This window comes from Neophocaena asiaeorientalis, unplaced genomic scaffold, assembly GCF_003031525.2.
Source record: "Neophocaena asiaeorientalis asiaeorientalis breed wild unplaced genomic scaffold, Neophocaena_asiaeorientalis_V1.1 scaffold631, whole genome shotgun sequence".
Taxonomy (NCBI): Eukaryota; Metazoa; Chordata; class Mammalia; order Artiodactyla; family Phocoenidae; genus Neophocaena; species Neophocaena asiaeorientalis.
This window is the reverse complement of record NW_020172599.1, coordinates 147,633-164,164: the sequence shown is the minus strand read 5'-3', so window position 1 is coordinate 164,164 and position 16,532 is coordinate 147,633. Positions and strand designations below refer to the sequence as shown.

The 16,532-nt window shown below is 42.2% G+C and overlaps 1 protein-coding gene across 1 annotated transcript; it reads left to right on the top strand.

The window, feature by feature from the left end:
* The first annotated feature begins 556 nt into the window (after positions 1-556).
* Positions 557-9,689, top strand: ZC3H12B (zinc finger CCCH-type containing 12B). Its single transcript, XM_024738905.1, has 5 exons — positions 557-738; positions 4,512-4,651; positions 6,087-6,321; positions 6,982-7,088; positions 8,269-9,689. The coding sequence occupies exons 1-5, from the start codon at positions 557-559 to the stop codon at positions 9,687-9,689; spliced, it is 2,085 nt and encodes a 694-aa protein (XP_024594673.1).
* Positions 9,690-16,532: the final 6,843 nt, after the last annotated feature.

The window sequence follows — 16,532 nt, the reverse complement described above, 5'->3', positions numbered from 1 at the left end:
GGAAGTTTTACTTTTCCTCATTTAGCTTAGGGGAGAAGGTCTCTTCCAAAATTCCAATCAGGCTCTGAATATCAGCTATGATTAATTTAGTCAGACCAGTGGCCTCCTATTTTGGTAATCTATGTACAAATATTTTTGAGGATCTTCCCTAGGTTTAAGAAATTTGTGAGGGTGGTTCCCTTGCCCCTCAAGAAATATAGTGGCCCCTAACTTAGTTAATAAACCTCTTCCCATTAAAGGGATGGGACAATCAGGCACAAACAGAAAGGAATGTAAAAACAGCTGGCCATTGATGTTGCACAAAAGGGGTTCCAGGAAAATGTGCCCCTGCCTTTTCCCTGACACCCCCATTACATACTCTTTATGGTTACTAAGTTTTCCAATACTTTGGGTTAAGACCAAAAAGGTTGCACCCGTATCTATAAGCAAAATTCTATCAGGAGGCCTGCCACATCAATGACCACCCAAGTCTCAACATTTATTATGTAGATGGTATCTCTAGGCAGAGCCACTTTTGGCCTCGGGCCCCCTCAGTCTTCTGATTGTGAAACCGTCAATGGCTGAGGGGCCCCCATCACTCTCTGATGTCTGGGGCATTCCTTCTTCCAATGCCCTGGCTGTTTGCAAAGGGCACATCGATCGCAACTCTCCTTCCAGTGCCCGTTTTGTCCACACAGGGTACATTGGTCCTGTCTGGGTATCCATGGGCCTAGTGGTCCAGGAAAAGCCGGCCTCACAGTTGGTGGTCGCTGAGCAGACAAAACCACTGCAATCATTTGGGCCTTTTGCATATTTCTCTCCATGCATTCAGCATTTTTGGCCATATACCTATTGTAGAAAAACAAATAAGCCAATTGGAGCAAATCGTTCTTTGGAGTCTGAAGACCAGCAGTTGCTTTCTGAATTTTGTACCTGATGGCTGGGGCAGACTGGGCCATGAAATGCATAGCCAAAAGGGCCTGTACCTAGGGGGAGGAGGGATCCATATTCATTCGGGATCCATGGCCCTGTAGGGTGAGGTCCCCTAGCTGACATTCTAGAGGTTGTAAGAACAAATGGTTTTGTACTTCTACAGAAACTCCCATGACCAGGATAGACTGAGATGTTTTCTGTGCCACTATGGTGTTTACCACAGAATATGTGACACCATATCTATTAGAAAGTCAATCAACTTATTCCTCACTGCAATGTTACCTGGGGGCTCTTGTGGGAAAGTTAGAATCGGGCACCTCAAGTCCAAGGGAGTCCCCGGGCCTCTTAGAGGATATCGGAGCAAGGGAAATTGCCCTGCTGCGGAAACGGCTCCCGGTCCAAATTGGGTGCTCTGTCGGGTCTTAGATGGTGATACTAAACCAGGTTCCTGTGCTCCAGAGGTTAACATAGAAACTACTATTTGATCCCCATGGGTAAGGTAAATAGGAGGTGGTGAATATGTTGGCGGCATGGGTCAAAGTGCAGTTGGAACAACTGCCAGGGCAGCTTGCTCGGCCGCTGGAGGAGCTGGATAGGCTAGAGGGAGGCTTAAGTTTTGAAATAACATATTCCCACTCTCATTTTCTCCCTCTTCCCCTTGTAGAATAGGTTCCCCCTTAGGTTTTCTTTCAGACCGCTGCACCATAAGGTGACAGCCCTCTGACTCCTTTTCCTCCTGATGCAATAGCATAAATGCTTCTACATATGGAATCTCGTCTCTTTTCCCTGCTCTTTTGCAAAACACTTCTAACTGCGGTATCATATAATAATTGAGGGCTTCTCTGGTGGCACAGTGGTTGAGAGTCCGCCTGCCGATGCAGGGGACACGGGTTCGTGCCCCGGTCTGGGAAGATCCCACATGCCGCGGAGCGGCTGGGCCCGTGAGCCATGGCCACTGAGCCTGTGCGTCCGGAGCCTGTGCTCCGCAACCAGAGAGGCCACAACAGTGAGAGGCCCGCGTACTGCAAAAAAATAAAAATAAAAAAAATAATAATTGAGTGAGCCATTCAGGGGCCATTGTTCTTCTGTTCCTAACATATATTGGATCTGCACCCTATTATAGTAGTATATCATATCTTTCTTAGTCATAGGCTCACAGCTATGTTTTGCCCATTTATCTAATATACGCCCCAAAGGGCTCTCCTTTGGGATAGATGGAGTATTTCTCATTTTTATAAGTTTTATAACACCAGAACACAAAAGACACATATTCCAACACAAAAAAGCACAAATTCCAACATCAACAAAACCAAAACCAAACCCACCAAACCGGTTCCCCAAATCAGGTAGAGTCCAACAACAATTCCCCTCTCCAACAGGGTACCCCAGTCAAACAAACTGGTTTGTCCTGTAAAGGAAAAGCCCAAATTGAGGGGGAAATATGTTCTAATGTGCACGGCAGAGCGACTTACTCTCCAAAATCGAGTCTGTGGATTTATAGAAGTTTGTCGGTTCCTTGCTTCAACTTCCAAGAGCTGGGGTAGCCAGTGCCGCTTCAGGGAATTTTGAAGGGAACACCCTCAGGACAAATGGTCCCCGCAGCTGCTAGGGCCTAGCCCCAGTATTCCCTGACTACTATTCCCTGACTATTCGCCTAGCCACAAGCAGCAAGGCTCCTGGCTGGCTAAGCTAAGTTTGTTACCGAGTCCAAGATCGCTCTGCTCACGGCACAACAGGCCAATAAATTGGGAGACGAGGTGTTGAGACAAGGAATAGCTACTGTATTCAGAAAGCCGGCAGACTGAGAAGATGGCAGACTAGGGTCCCCCCAAAACCCATCTTATTGGGGTCTGGATGCCAGTTTCTTTTATAGAATCAGAGAGGGAAGTAAAGTAAAAAGTCAGAATAGAGAGGGAGAGGTGGGGAGGAAGTAAAGTAAAAAGGGCCATCAGTCTTGAAAAACATCTCCTGGAATGGCCAGCCTTGGGGAAGGGATGTGTTAATTTCTTTTTTCTTGCAGCCATTCACAGGTGGGTAGGGTTCCCTGAGGCAGGCCGATATGTATGGCTATAATAACAAAAGCAACCAAAAGCAAATGCTAAGGTCAAAGAAACAGATCCAGCATGGAGTCAAAATTGGCTCTTCCCTGCTAAAATAGTTTTTCTAACTTTTTACAGTAGTCCCCTGTTATCCACGGGGATTACGTACCAAGAACCCCAGGGGATGTCTGACACTAGGGATAATACCAAACCCTGTTTGGTATATACTCTGCTTTTTCCTATACATACATAACTATGATAAAGTTTAATTTATGAATTAGGCACAGTAAGAGATTAACAACAACTAATAATAAAAGAACAATTATAACAGTATATTGTAATAAAGTTGTATGAGTTTGTCTCTCTCTTAAATATCACTGTACAAATTCGGTGTCTTTTCCATCTTAACTTTTGCAGTTTGAGGTGCAACAGCAAAACTAGCATGAATTTCTTTTTCTTTCCTCACAGTTTCATGGATAGAAGATTCGTTCTTACAGTAGACCTTAGCAACCTCAGCATATGATTTTTTTTCTTTCCTTAAGTCAAGAACTTTCACTTTTCCACTTAAGGGAAGCATTTTATGGCCTCTCTTCAGTATATCCAAATTGCGAGTACCACTACTCTTGCACTTTGGAGCCATTATTAAGTAAAATAAGAGTTACTTGAACACAAGCACTATGATACCGCAACAGCCAACCTGATAACAGAGATGCTGCTAAGTGACTCAAGAGATGGGATATGCTGGACAAAGGGATGATTCACCTCCTGGGGTGGGATGGAATGGGATGGCACCAGATTTCATCACTCAGAATGGTGCACAATTTAAAACTTATGAATTATTTATTTCTGGAGTTTTCCATTTAATATTTTTGGACTGCAGTTGACCGTGGGTAAGTGGAACTGCACACAGTGAAGCCACAATAAGGAAAGAATACTGTACATATACTTTCTTCTATAAAATTTAGATTACATTACATGTAGTCCAAATCCTTTCTTTTCTCTTTTAGCGTTACACTGTGAGCATTTCCCACATCTTAAAATTTTCAAGACTGTGACTTTTGTTGGCACATCATATTTAATTAAATGTGATAACTTTTCAGTCAGCATTTATGTGTGCCTTTTTTGCTATCAGTTGTTTTTTAAGCTTACTATATGTGCTTAAAATTCATCTCCAATTAATCCTCAATATAAACTTTATCTAAACCTCTGGTGACACCTCTTCTTTTTTCATCTGATAAATATCTGAATCTTTGAAAAGAAAGTGGTAATAGAAACAGAAAGAGATGAGAGAAAATGGAAATAATGATAGGAAATAGTCACTAAGGCTGCTATAAGTTGGGAGGTGTTACCTGTGGCCTTGAATGAATGTGTAATAATAACGGCAATATTTGTAATGATGGAATAAAAAAGAATTTGTTTTTTTAAAAAATACATTTTTGCCATCCTCAAGAAACAATATGTCTGTCGTTAATGCCTTGGTGCTAAGAAAAAGCCTGTTCCGAGTATTTCTTTGCTACCTGTTGTCAATCTTCTCTACTCTCATTCTCTATCTTCCTGAAGCCATGGGAATAAAGAAGAGTTCTCCTGCAGAGGAATACAACTTGCTGTGGAATGGTTTCTAGATAAAGGCCATAAAGACATTACTGTATTTGTGCCTGCGTGGAGAAAGGAGCAATCCCGCCCTGATGCACCAATTACAGGTACCATTTCATATAAGACATTTCTTCTCATCCAGAGGCAAAGCTGGCAAGATAGTTTGGGGAGAGCTTGATGCTCCCAAATTAGATAATTACTTTTCTAAATTTATTAAGTATACTTAAAATGTTTTTATTAAGTATATTTTAAAGCATATTTTTCCTGATCCAAATAAACCATTTTGCTGTGGCATACAGCAGTTAAATAGAGACTTCAATTTCAAGCAAAGAATAAAGCACACAGTTGAAAAAAAGGAGTGTTTTTTCTATTTGACCACAGACTTCAGACTAAAGGGGGATGAATCTGAGTTTTCCAAAATACTAAAGAAACCGTGGTAGACAATGGATCTTATTCTGTACCAGATAAGTGACTGTGGGATTTGCAGATTAGGGGGTAGAATAGAAAAAGAGAAAAGTCCCATGGCATTCAGAGCGAACTTATCCATGAGGCACAGGAGGCTCAGTGCCTAGGGCCTATGATAGATACTTTTAGGGTCCCATGTAAAAGTTTTAATTTTATTATTTTTTTAACATCAGAGGGGAAAATTGAATATAACAATGAATATATAATAATGTACCTAACTGGATTATTTGTTTTTATACTACCCAGTTGTAAAGTATAATTTTTAATATTTCTTTAATGGAAGAAGGGACCCATGAAGGCAAAAGTGCCTAAAGTCCACAAAAGTCATGATGTGGCCCTATTGGCAGGAGGATCACTACATTCACTTGTAGTAGTATATGAAGCTAGCTCTTTACAGCATTTGAGAGCATAAATACCCCAGTCCTCTGAGTATCAGCTCTTGCCTGTTGTGCAAAATGAGAAGGTTCAGTGAATGGCTGTCAGAACTGTGTCATGGAGCTATCTGCCAGCTGCTGAACAGGCTTCCAGCCTCAGTCTGAGAGTGGATCCTGGCTTCTTTCCTCAGTAATTAAGAAGCTAAAAGGAAAGGGGGTCAGTACTCACGTGCTACCGCTTAATGTTTTTCCTTAGTCATGGCTTTCCCTCAGACAGAAGGCAAAAATGTTGTCCCTAGGAGGGATGCTTTATTCTCCTTCTGGCAGATACATCCTCAGCATACTGCCCTGGTTTCTTCAGCAACCAAAAGCTGGTGCTTCAGCCAAAGGGCAAAACAAGCCTCAAGAATGCTAGGATATCAGTGTTATTTCTCACTGTTCATGGTAGGTTTTAAAAACTTAGATGTCATTGAATCTATTTCCTTCATTTTATCAGAAAGAAAACTGGAATGCAAAGGGGAAGGTAACTTGCCTAAGGTCACAATCCAAATTGGTGCCATAGCCAGGAATAGAGGCCACTTTCTCTCTACAGGCAAATAATATATTAATCTAGTACCAACTTTTGTATTTGTAATATGGGGATAATGCTGTTGATTTCCAAAGGTTATTTCTACCCTCTGGCATATAATCCGTATTTCAACAGATCAAGATATCCTACGTAAACTGGAGAAGGAAAAGATTCTTGTCTTCACACCATCCAGAAGGGTCCAGGGCAGGAGAGTTGTTTGCTATGATGACCGGTTCATAGTCAAACTGGCTTTTGATTCTGATGGCATCATTGTATCCAATGATAACTACCGAGACCTTCAAATTGAAAAGCCAGAATGGAAGAAGTTTATAGAGGAGCGGTTGCTGATGTATTCTTTTGTGAATGACAAGTATGTTTCTTTCCTGTAGGCTCTGAATAGCCTAAATCCAAGTTACTACTAGGGATAGATTTCATTTCATTTCAATAAACATTTGCTGGACACTTACTGTGTACAGTGCATTATGCTGGTCACCATGGGGATAAAAGGCTGAATGAGTAACAGGACTCACCCTTAAGAGGCTCAAAGTGTACTGGAGAAGAGAAAGATTCCCACAATGTGTCATGATATGTGCTATGGTTAGAATTTTTTTAAATTACTTTGTCTATGTGAAATGATAGGAAAAAGCCTCACAGAGGAGATAACATTTGAGATGAAGTTTACTGCAGAGAAAAGAGGGCTGCTGGGCATTTCAGGTAAAGAAGACATCATGAATAAAGCTATAAAGATGTGAAAGTGGATTGCATGTTGGGGGAACCAGCAGGCATGCCAGTATGGCTAGAACTTATAATCCACAGAAGAATGATGCATGGGAAAAATCATTCCTTTTTTGTGTTAAAGTGGAAACAGAGGGAAGAACTGCTGGCTTAGCAGAAGATAGACTTGAGGCAGGAAGGGCCATTAGAAGGCTGTGACAACAGTGTAGGCAAGAGGTAGTGATGGTCTGAACTCCTGATAAGGGATAGTGGAGACAGAATGGAAGACGTTTGCCTCTTGCTTGCTTGCTTTCAGATTTATGCCTCCAGATGATCCTTTAGGACGCCATGGCCCAAGCCTTGAAAACTTCTTAAGAAAGAGACCCGTTGTCCCCGAACACAAGAAGCAACCATGCCCTTATGGTGAGTACCTATGTGCAGAACCAAGTTCTGTACTGAGAGAAACATGAGAACTCTGTGAATACTTTTCTCTTCAAGGTTTCCCTTCCAAAGGGAAAATCCTGGCTTGTCCACTTTCTGAGTTAAAGTCTGTGTCTTCGTGTATTATCAGCTAGGCATTTAAAGAAACATCTTAGAAATTACATGAGGAAAAGGTAACTAGGATTGAAGGAAAGAATAATTGTCACTAGTTAAAATGATGCATGTGTTCTAGCTGCCTCTGTCCTGAGCAGTGTTGCTGGGTGTAGGGAAGTGCAGAAACCCACTTGGCCTATGGAATCAGAAAGGGCAATGCCAAATTGGGTTTGGCCTGAAGAAGGACATGTCTTTCAGGCAGGTGACTGCACACTCTGTCAACTAATAATACCCTTTTCTTCCAATCTGTACTTTCCAGTTTGCTTTCAAACTTTATTTTCATTTCCTTTTTAAAATATAGTTTTCTAGAGTGCTTTCATGATCTTACCCAAGTCCCTAGGATACAAAGTTTGTGAGCCTAATAATATGACATGGGATGCCTGGTCTGAGGCTACTTTGAATGTTCACTATTTTTGGAGAGTCATTTATTTATAGGATGACTAGGTGTTTGTTCTCAACTATCATTTACTCATATCATAGAGTATTTCATGTTCATTATTTTCATTTAATCCTCACAATGACCCTATAATAAAGGCATTATTATTAACCTTGTTTACAGAATAGGAAAATGAGGCACAGAAAGTAAAATCGCTTACCAAGGTCACGGGGCTAGTAAGTGACATAGCTGGAATTCAAACTCAGGTCTGACCGGCCTCCAAGCCGGTGCTCTTTGCACTGAACCACCCTGCCTGCTGCTGCCCTACACTGCCTCAGCATGTGGGTTATACCTAGGCAAAGTTGTGAATTACAGGAAAATGAAGGCTGTTCAATGGCTCAACTCTTAGCTTTCACATTGCAGTTTCCTCCCCAGGTTTCCACTTCTCTCTCCCCTCACAGTGTGTGATGCCACCATGGTGTTGTGTCTCCCATCTTTATGAACAGTTAATTTTCTGCCTTAACCCCAAACAGTAAAACTCTAACCTGAGTGACCAGATTGTTACGACAGCTTCTGGCACAGAGAGTTGCACTACTCTGAGAGAGAGTCTTACCACAAGGCATTATTTTTCAGGCAAAAAATGCACCTACGGCCACAAGTGCAAATACTACCATCCGGAGCGGGCCAACCAACCGCAGCGTTCGGTGGCTGATGAGCTCCGCATCAGTGCCAAACTGTCCACAGTGAAAACCATGAGTGAAGGCACCCTGGCCAAGTGTGGCACAGGGCTGTCTAGTACCAAAGGTGACATAACCTCAGAAGTCAAACGTGTGGCCCCCAAGCGCCAATCGGATCCCAGTATCCGTTCCGTGGCTGTGGAGCCTGAGGAATGGCTGTCCATTGCCCGTAAGCCTGAGGCCAGCTCTGTCCCCTCACTTGTGACTGCTCTAAGTGTCCCCACAATCCCACCTGCCAAAAGCCATGCAGTGGGTGCACTCAACACCCGTTCAGCCAGCAGCCCAGTGCCAGGATCCTCTCATTTCTCCCACCAGAAGTCCTCACTGGAGCACATGACCAGCATGCAGTACCCCCCGATCCTGGTTACCAATAGCCATGGGACCCCTATTAGCTACGCTGAGCAATACCCAAAGTTTGAGTCCTTGGGTGACCACGGCTACTATTCAATGTTAGGTGACTTCTCCAAATTGAACATCAACAGCATGCATAATAGAGAGTACTACATGGCTGAAACAGACCGGGGGTTGTATGCCCGGAATCCCAACCTCTGTCCTGACAATCGTATGAGCCATAGCAGGAACGACAGCTATTCCTCTTACAACAACCTGTATTTGGCTGTAGCTGATACTCATCCTGAAGGTAGTTTGAAGCTGCATCGCTCAGCATCTCAGAACCATCTTCAGCCTTTTCCTCATGGTTACCATGAAGCCTTAACGCGAGTGCAGAGCTATGGCCCAGAGGACTCTAAGCAAGCCCCCAACAAGCAATCAGTCCCCCACTTAGTTCTGCATGCCCAGCACCCGACAACTGGAGCACACTCCAGCTGTCCTGGAGACTATCCCATGCCTCCCAATATCCATCCTGGGGCAACTCCCCAGCCAGGACGTGCCCTGGTGATGACTCGGATGGACAGCATTTCTGATTCCCGTCTGTATGAGAGCAACCCCATGAGGCAAAGACGCCCTCCTCTGTGCCGGGAACAACATGCCAGCTGGGACCCACTGCCCTGTGCAACTGACTCCTATGGCTACCACTCCTATCCCTTGAGTAACAGCCTCATGCAACCATGCTATGAGCCAGTCATGGTACGGAGCGTGCCTGAAAAGATGGAGCAGCTTTGGATGAATCCTTGGGTTGGAATGTGCAATGATTCCAGGGAGCATATGATCCCAGAGCACCAGTATCAGACCTACAAGAACCTCTGCAATATTTTCCCTTCAAACATCGTCCTTGCAGTGATGGAGAAGAATCCCCACACAGCAGATGCCCAGCAACTAGCAGCCTTGATTGTTTCTAAGCTTAGGGCTGCACGTTGACATGACATAGGACTTATTTCATTTTACAAATATAAATATGAATACCAATAATGCACTAATACTATGATAATAGTAACTAATAATTTTGTGTTACACTTTACAAGTTACAGAGTGTTTATGTCATTGATGTGCATAACAACCCTGTGAGGTAAGTCTTACTAAAGTCTTGCTTTCTAGACAAGGAAACTGAAGCTCAGTGAGATTAGGTGACTTGCCGAGGTCACACTGCTAGCAAGTGACCAAGTAAAGACTCACACCCAAGTCCTCTGACTCCAAGTCCTATGCCCTTTTACACTGCACCATGCAGGTAATGGAGGACAAAACCCAGGGGAAAGGTCCAAATGCAAGAAACTCCAAGGGATTCCGTTACCAACTGTTTTCTTAGTCACACATTCTATATTACAAAGTATCGATGATATATCTAATTTTAGAGAGCAAGAGCATCAGGATCAATCCATATGTTGAATTAACCTTTTAGGATTTTTAATAGGAATATTTAAAGGTATTTAAAAGTAAATGCATACTTTATTGCATGGATATCTGACCATTCAATACCTTTATTAACCGAGCTATAGGGTCACATCGAAGCTTCTAGAGCTATATTTCAAACTTATTGTTAGCAATTATATTGCATGTATGACTGTATGTATTTGTTTGAGAGGTGTGTGTGTATATCTCTATATAACCTTTTATATAGTGATGATAAAAAGACAGGCTCTGCACAGCCCTTCGTCTACAGCTGTGTAGATCACAAATCAGACTTGATTTTATGTCACATTTCATAGTTTCAACTAGTTTTGAAAGTGAAACTACATCCTAATATTTGAACATTGCTTTCTTAGGCACCAGAGCAAACTGGCTCTATTTCCTTTGCACTTTTTACTTGTCAACATTTATTGACAGTTCTTAGCTTTTCAGTCTCTTCACCTCAGTAAATTAGGGATCAGATTGCAGCCTTCTTCTGCAGAGGAGCTGATGGATAAGCTCAAGTTCCAAGCATAGTAGATGCGTGTGCTAGACAAGCACAGAAGAGTTTGACCAGGACCAAGGGATTTCCTACCAGAATCCGCTTCCCTTAATCCCAGGAGAGATGGCCAAACTCATTTGGCATTAAATGATGGACACAAAAGCTGCATTCAAGGAGGGTCTAATGGATGCTCTTTGGACTTCTGACCTATGCAGTATTCAACACTACAGGATGAAATGTAATGCACAGCCATGTAATCCACTTTGTCCTTCCATCCACCCTTTGGGCAATAAGGTTGATCATTGGTGGAGCAGAATTTCTTTAGGAAACAAAATTAGGGGATTTTCTAGGTGGGAAAAAGGCAGCTTCCAAAAGGGGATGCTACATCTTTGCTAATAGCTGGCTCAGTTACACACTTCAAATGCACACACAGAGTGTGCGCTTGACCTTAGGTAATTCTTAAATGCATTACTAAAGAAGGCAGGACTTTGTGTTGAGGGCACCATTTGCGCAACTTGTATCTTGCTCAGGGTGGGAACCTTTGTAGCTAAATGCCTCTAGAAGAGGCGTTTATTGTTTTTGGTTTTTTAACAGCTGCACTAAATGAACCCCTTTTTGAATCCATTGTATATTGCAACATTTTGAACCATGACCAGCTCAGTATTTCTTGAGCTGGAACTTGCTAATTTCTATGGTCGTTTTTTCATGAAAGTTGAGAAGGCCTGGTCTTGGCCTTTTGTTTCTTCATGAGAAGGTGTGACACTGCCTATAAATGTTTCTTACTGTGAAACACTCCGAATGTGAGACTGTAGTCAGGGTTGTTTCTGGTGGTTTGATAATGGCTTGCATGCTGCTTTCTGGCTTTGTGTCTCTGTCCTAGTTGATCAAAACTTCATCTCAGTGTTTCTCTTCAGTTAACCACAGTTCACATTCATCTCCTACCCTCTGATCTTTCTATCCCTCAGCATACTGAGATGTAAAATTATTTTCTGTCAGGTAGGTCCATAGAGAGTGATGTGCTTGCTATTTCACACAAACACCATTTTATACCTTCAGCTTCTTGGACCTTCTAAATCTGTCCCATGTCTAAATCAGGGTATTTGACAATCTTAGATGACTCTACTGCCTTTGTGCCAGTTAGTTCATCTTCCTACCAAAACCATCAATGACACCACTGTATCCACTAGCTGCACAACGTACAGGGAAGCACAAGATTAATCTTGTCAGCTGCAATTCATCTGGAACATGTTCATGTTTAGTACTCAAAAAAATTGTAAGCTCCTCCCAATACAGGAAATATTTTTAGGGCAGCGTATGTATTTCTTATTTCCAAAAACAATTGTCATTCTTCTCATAAAATGTGTATGAATCAAAGCGGCTAAGAGCAATGCCTCAAATAACCAGAAATGACCTTCTGTTGATACAAATTGTATCTCTTTTTTTCCTGATTGTATAGAAGCAAATGTACAAAACTCATCTTAAACTAGGTTTGGTATTGACTTTTCACTATGATGTTTGTGGCACTGTGTGTCACAAGGGAGTAGCCCAGGGGTCATGAGAGAGCTTTTATTTCCAAAGGGCAGCAGTTTATAGACAAAGACAATTTTTCAAGGCCTCTTTATTACTATGTCCAACAGCTATTGTGCATACAGTTTCAAGCATTATATTGCATAAGTTTCTCTTTAGCTTGTTAAGTTTAATATATCCTTGCAAAAGAGACTTTGTGTAAAAAAGTGTCAGTGTTAGTGGTTCATCTGCAAGAATCTACAAATCAAGCTGGGAACTCCCCTGGTGGTCCAGGGGGTAAGACTCCACGCTCCCAATGCAGGGAGCCTGGGTTCAATCCCTGGTCAGGGAACTAGATCCCACATGCATGCCACAACTAAGAGTTCACATGCCACAACTAAGAAGTCCGCATGCCACAAATGAATCTGCATGCCACAACTAAGAAGTCCATGTACTGCAACTAAAGATCCCGCATGCCACAATGGAGATCCTGTGTGCTGAAACTAAGACCTGGTGTAGCCAAAATAAATAAATAAATATTTTTAAAAATATATATAAATGGAGCTGTACAATTATGAATGCATTGAGGTCTGCACACTTCTTGACTTCCATTTTGTCTGCAATTATAAAACAGTAAATACAAAGAAAGCCTGGAACCCCTTTGGCTCCCTTGATAATAAAATCAAGCTTCCTTCTTAGGGCTAAGTGTGTGTCCTTCAGGATGCTTACCTCCAAGCACTAAGCAGGGGTTACTACACAGTGTTTTGTGTGGTTTTCAAGAAGTATATTTTGAAGAGGTGCTTTGTAATTTTAATTCTTTCACTGAGTTTCTGAACTCATAGCAAGTCTGTGCTTATTCAGGCCTTATATTTTGTAGATGTTGTGAATTTTTTTTCTTTTTGTGATTTTGTTGTTGTTATTTTTATTTTGATCTGAAGAAGTGTGACTCTGGAGTGGCATGGTCAATCCAGGGCACCATTTCTGTAAAACAACTCAAAGGAAAGTGAGCTTTTTCAAAGGTAACATATAGCCATTGCATTCTCTCTTAAGGTGCAAGAAATGGGAGGATGACAGATGCTTTATGGAAATGGTATATAAAACTTTTCTTCTATGTAATGAAATATACATCTATATATCTATATCTATATCATCTATATATCCTCTCTCTCTCTCTCTCTTTCTGCTAGTTTCCAGGAGAATACTTCTAAATCCATTTTTTCTATTTTAGAATAAATTATCTTTATACAGTAATTCAAACACTGATATCCATTAACCTTTGGCACTGGGTTTTTTTCTAATATAGAAGAGTTCATTTTGAGAGGCGCTCAGTTACTGTTCTATCTATGCTTTAAGTATGGGACTTTGTATAAACACCCTTTTTGAGGGCCAACAATTTCAATACACTTTAACTCTGTGAACTACGTCTGGAACTGCACAGGGAAAGTAATGTCAAGCTGTCCAAAGAGCCCTGCTCAGGTGTCCTCCCAACCCTTCTCTGCCTTCCCCTAGTTTGCTTCTCCTCAGGTCTGACACTGAGATGTGCATAATCTTCAACTGAAAAGGCACTACACTTAGTTCTCATTGGAAACCAAACTAGTATATTTTGGGAACCTGCTTATCTAAATAGCTGATGCCAAAAGACTCAGCATATTCCATATCTATCATAGTGTAGCTAGCTATATACATAGGCAGATTGACTAATTTTAGTCCTGGTTTGTGTATCACTGAGCTATAGTAGTTTGCTTTATCCATTTGTGGGGTTAAATGATACTGTATAATGGCTATAAACTTTTATAAAATCTCTTTGGGTTTTTTGTTTGACCCAAACATTATGTAAGTCTCAACGACAAAATACACAAAGCTAACCTGAGGTGAGTGAAAATATATCGTGTCCCCAGTTTTGTCTGCCCCTCTAATGCATGTGCAATGCTTTGCAGTATGTTCTTACTAGCATGAATGTGCTACGACTACTTCATGAGGTTTTAATTTGTTTCACCTATCATCATGATGGAAAATGCTGTCATTGACAACAATGAACTGTAACCACACTTAATTACTGCATAAATGTTTTGTTTACTAACCACTAAGGGCTCTGTTTCTTTAAGAATGTCACCAACAAAAGCCATACCACACATATAAATACACACACTCAGCTCCTAAAAAATTAGACTTCTGTCCTTGGGATTTGCATCTTGAGATAAGCTATAATGGGAGGGATCTCCCCAAATGAGTTCATCTGAATTTCATCACAGTAAACATATGCCCTCTAATTTTTGTATACTAACACATCTATAAGTGCTAATCAGTCGGTGTTTCCCGCAGGGCTGGGCTGGACCAGGCCTTCACTGGTGGGTCAGAAACTGGTGGAGGGCTCAGGGCTCAGGCTTATTTCTGTAAAAGCCTACTGTTTCCCCCCTGAATAGCCTCAGGTCCACAGAGACATCATCTGCCGAGCCATAGCCAGAATATCAGAGCTAGAAGCAGCCTGGCACCCTACAGTTCACAGAGAAGTCACATGGGGAGTGCTCAGTTGCATGGACTCAATCAAGTTATAGGTATGAGAACTGAGGCTCCAAGAACTGAAGAGATTCAACCAAGGCTTAACAGGGAGTTAATGGCAAAGCCAGGACTGGAACCCCAGGCCTCATTGCTCTCAGGCCAGTGAGCCCTTTATCACAGTGGTATCTGCTCTTCCCTTAGGTCTCTCTGAAGCCTCATCCTTACCCCTGCACTCCTCCTCCCCTCCCCGACACAACAGGTCAGTCTCATTCTAAAGGCAGAGGTGGACACAGTGGCTGCAGGGGACCCCAGGCTAGGAGACTTCAGAAGGGGCTAGTATTCGTGAATCTTTTTTTCTTTTATCATCCTTCTTGGGACTAAGTGTGCTCATCTCTCCCCATCCTTTTCCTCTTCTGTCTGTTTACTCCTGCTGTCTCCTCTCACATTTCTCAGACATACATACAACAAATTCTTACTGAGTACCAAATAGGAGCTTGGCCTATACTGGACTAGGGAGAGACTGAAGAGGAGGAAACAGTTCCTGTCTTCTGGAACTTGCACTGCAGTGAGGGAATGAAACATGCTTAGAAAATAAATGAATTCCCTTTCTTAGAGGGCAGTGACAGTGTGAGGTTAGGGGAAGTGATAAGAATAATTAGAATTCTAAGAAGGGACAATTCAATGTCCAATGCTTCTCCCTAATCACAGGCAGAAAATCAATTAGTCTGACAATATCCCTCTCTAGCTTAACCTCTCTGGCCTCAGGACCTCCCATGTTCTTCGCTTAACCCATATTCCAATTATTCTGGACCCCTCACTGGTGCCCCAACATGCCATGGTCTTTCTTATAACCCTCCAGACTTTTACCTTCCTTCTACTCTTTTGACTAGTAAAGTCACCTCCTTATTAAGCTGTCCCACCTCCTTGTCCAGACATTGTTAGTCCTTTCTCCCAGGGGCCTTGCAGGCATCTTGAACAATACGTCTATTTTAGCACTTGCCACTCTGTTACAATCATGTTGGCATGCAGATCCCATACAAAACATGAAACTCCTTAGGGGCAGGAACCATATTCTTCATTACTAAGGAAATTAACTCCTATCAGAAGGGGTGTGTTGACTTTAAAAAAATACACAACCTGAGAGTTGCAAGTTAAGTTTTATCTGGGGCAAAATAAGGACTGAAGCCTGGGGAGACAGCGTTTCAGATAGCTCTGAGAAACTGCTCCGAGGAGGCAAGGGGAGGAGCCCGGATATAGAGGAGTTTGCAACGAAAGGCAGGTAGTCAGGAACATCAAAAGATTACTGTTAATTAAAGAAAACCAGATAGCTCAAGTTAAGGAATTTAGCGCTTTTCTGTGTATGGGAAGATGCAAGAGTCTGGGCTCACTGAAATCATTCCTTTGATATGCACCTCAACCATCTGGGGCCAGTATCCTGTATTTTCACATCCTGAGTTTCCTCAGGGCTCACCGCAGGGAGTGGCTGCAGTCTGATGGCTGCTAGATGTCAGGTATTCTTTTCAGCCCTGAGTTTCCTCAGGACTCACCAGCTCACGTTGGAGGGCTGCAATCGTTGATGACTGTGACATCCTTTGTTTATTGATAAGGCAGGAAATATTCCATTTATAAATATTCCATTCCACTTATATTCCATTTATCAGGTGACTCTCATTATTGTTGTTGAATAGCAATATAATCAGTGCTCCCTTCCCTTGACCCTGAACCCTGCTCCTCGGTTAAATGTGTGCAGTTCAAAGACTTTCTAATCAGTCTCTGGCCTCTAGTCAGAAGGAAAAGGTGCAAGGGCACTGGGCTAAGGTTGCTTCCTGGCCTGTCCTCCCCTATGCCCCCCTCCCTCACTTCCTACCCCC

Coding starts and splice junctions, on each gene's coding strand:
- ZC3H12B (XM_024738905.1), top strand. CDS start 557: ATGGCTGAGGGGCCCCCATCACTCTCTGATGTCTGGGGCATTCCTTCT. Junction 739..4,511: donor CAGGAAAAGCCGGCCTCACA/GTTGGTGGTCGC, acceptor ATCTTCCTGAAG/CCATGGGAATAAAGAAGAGT. Junction 6,322..6,981: donor TATTCTTTTGTGAATGACAA/GTATGTTTCTTT, acceptor GCTTGCTTTCAG/ATTTATGCCTCCAGATGATC.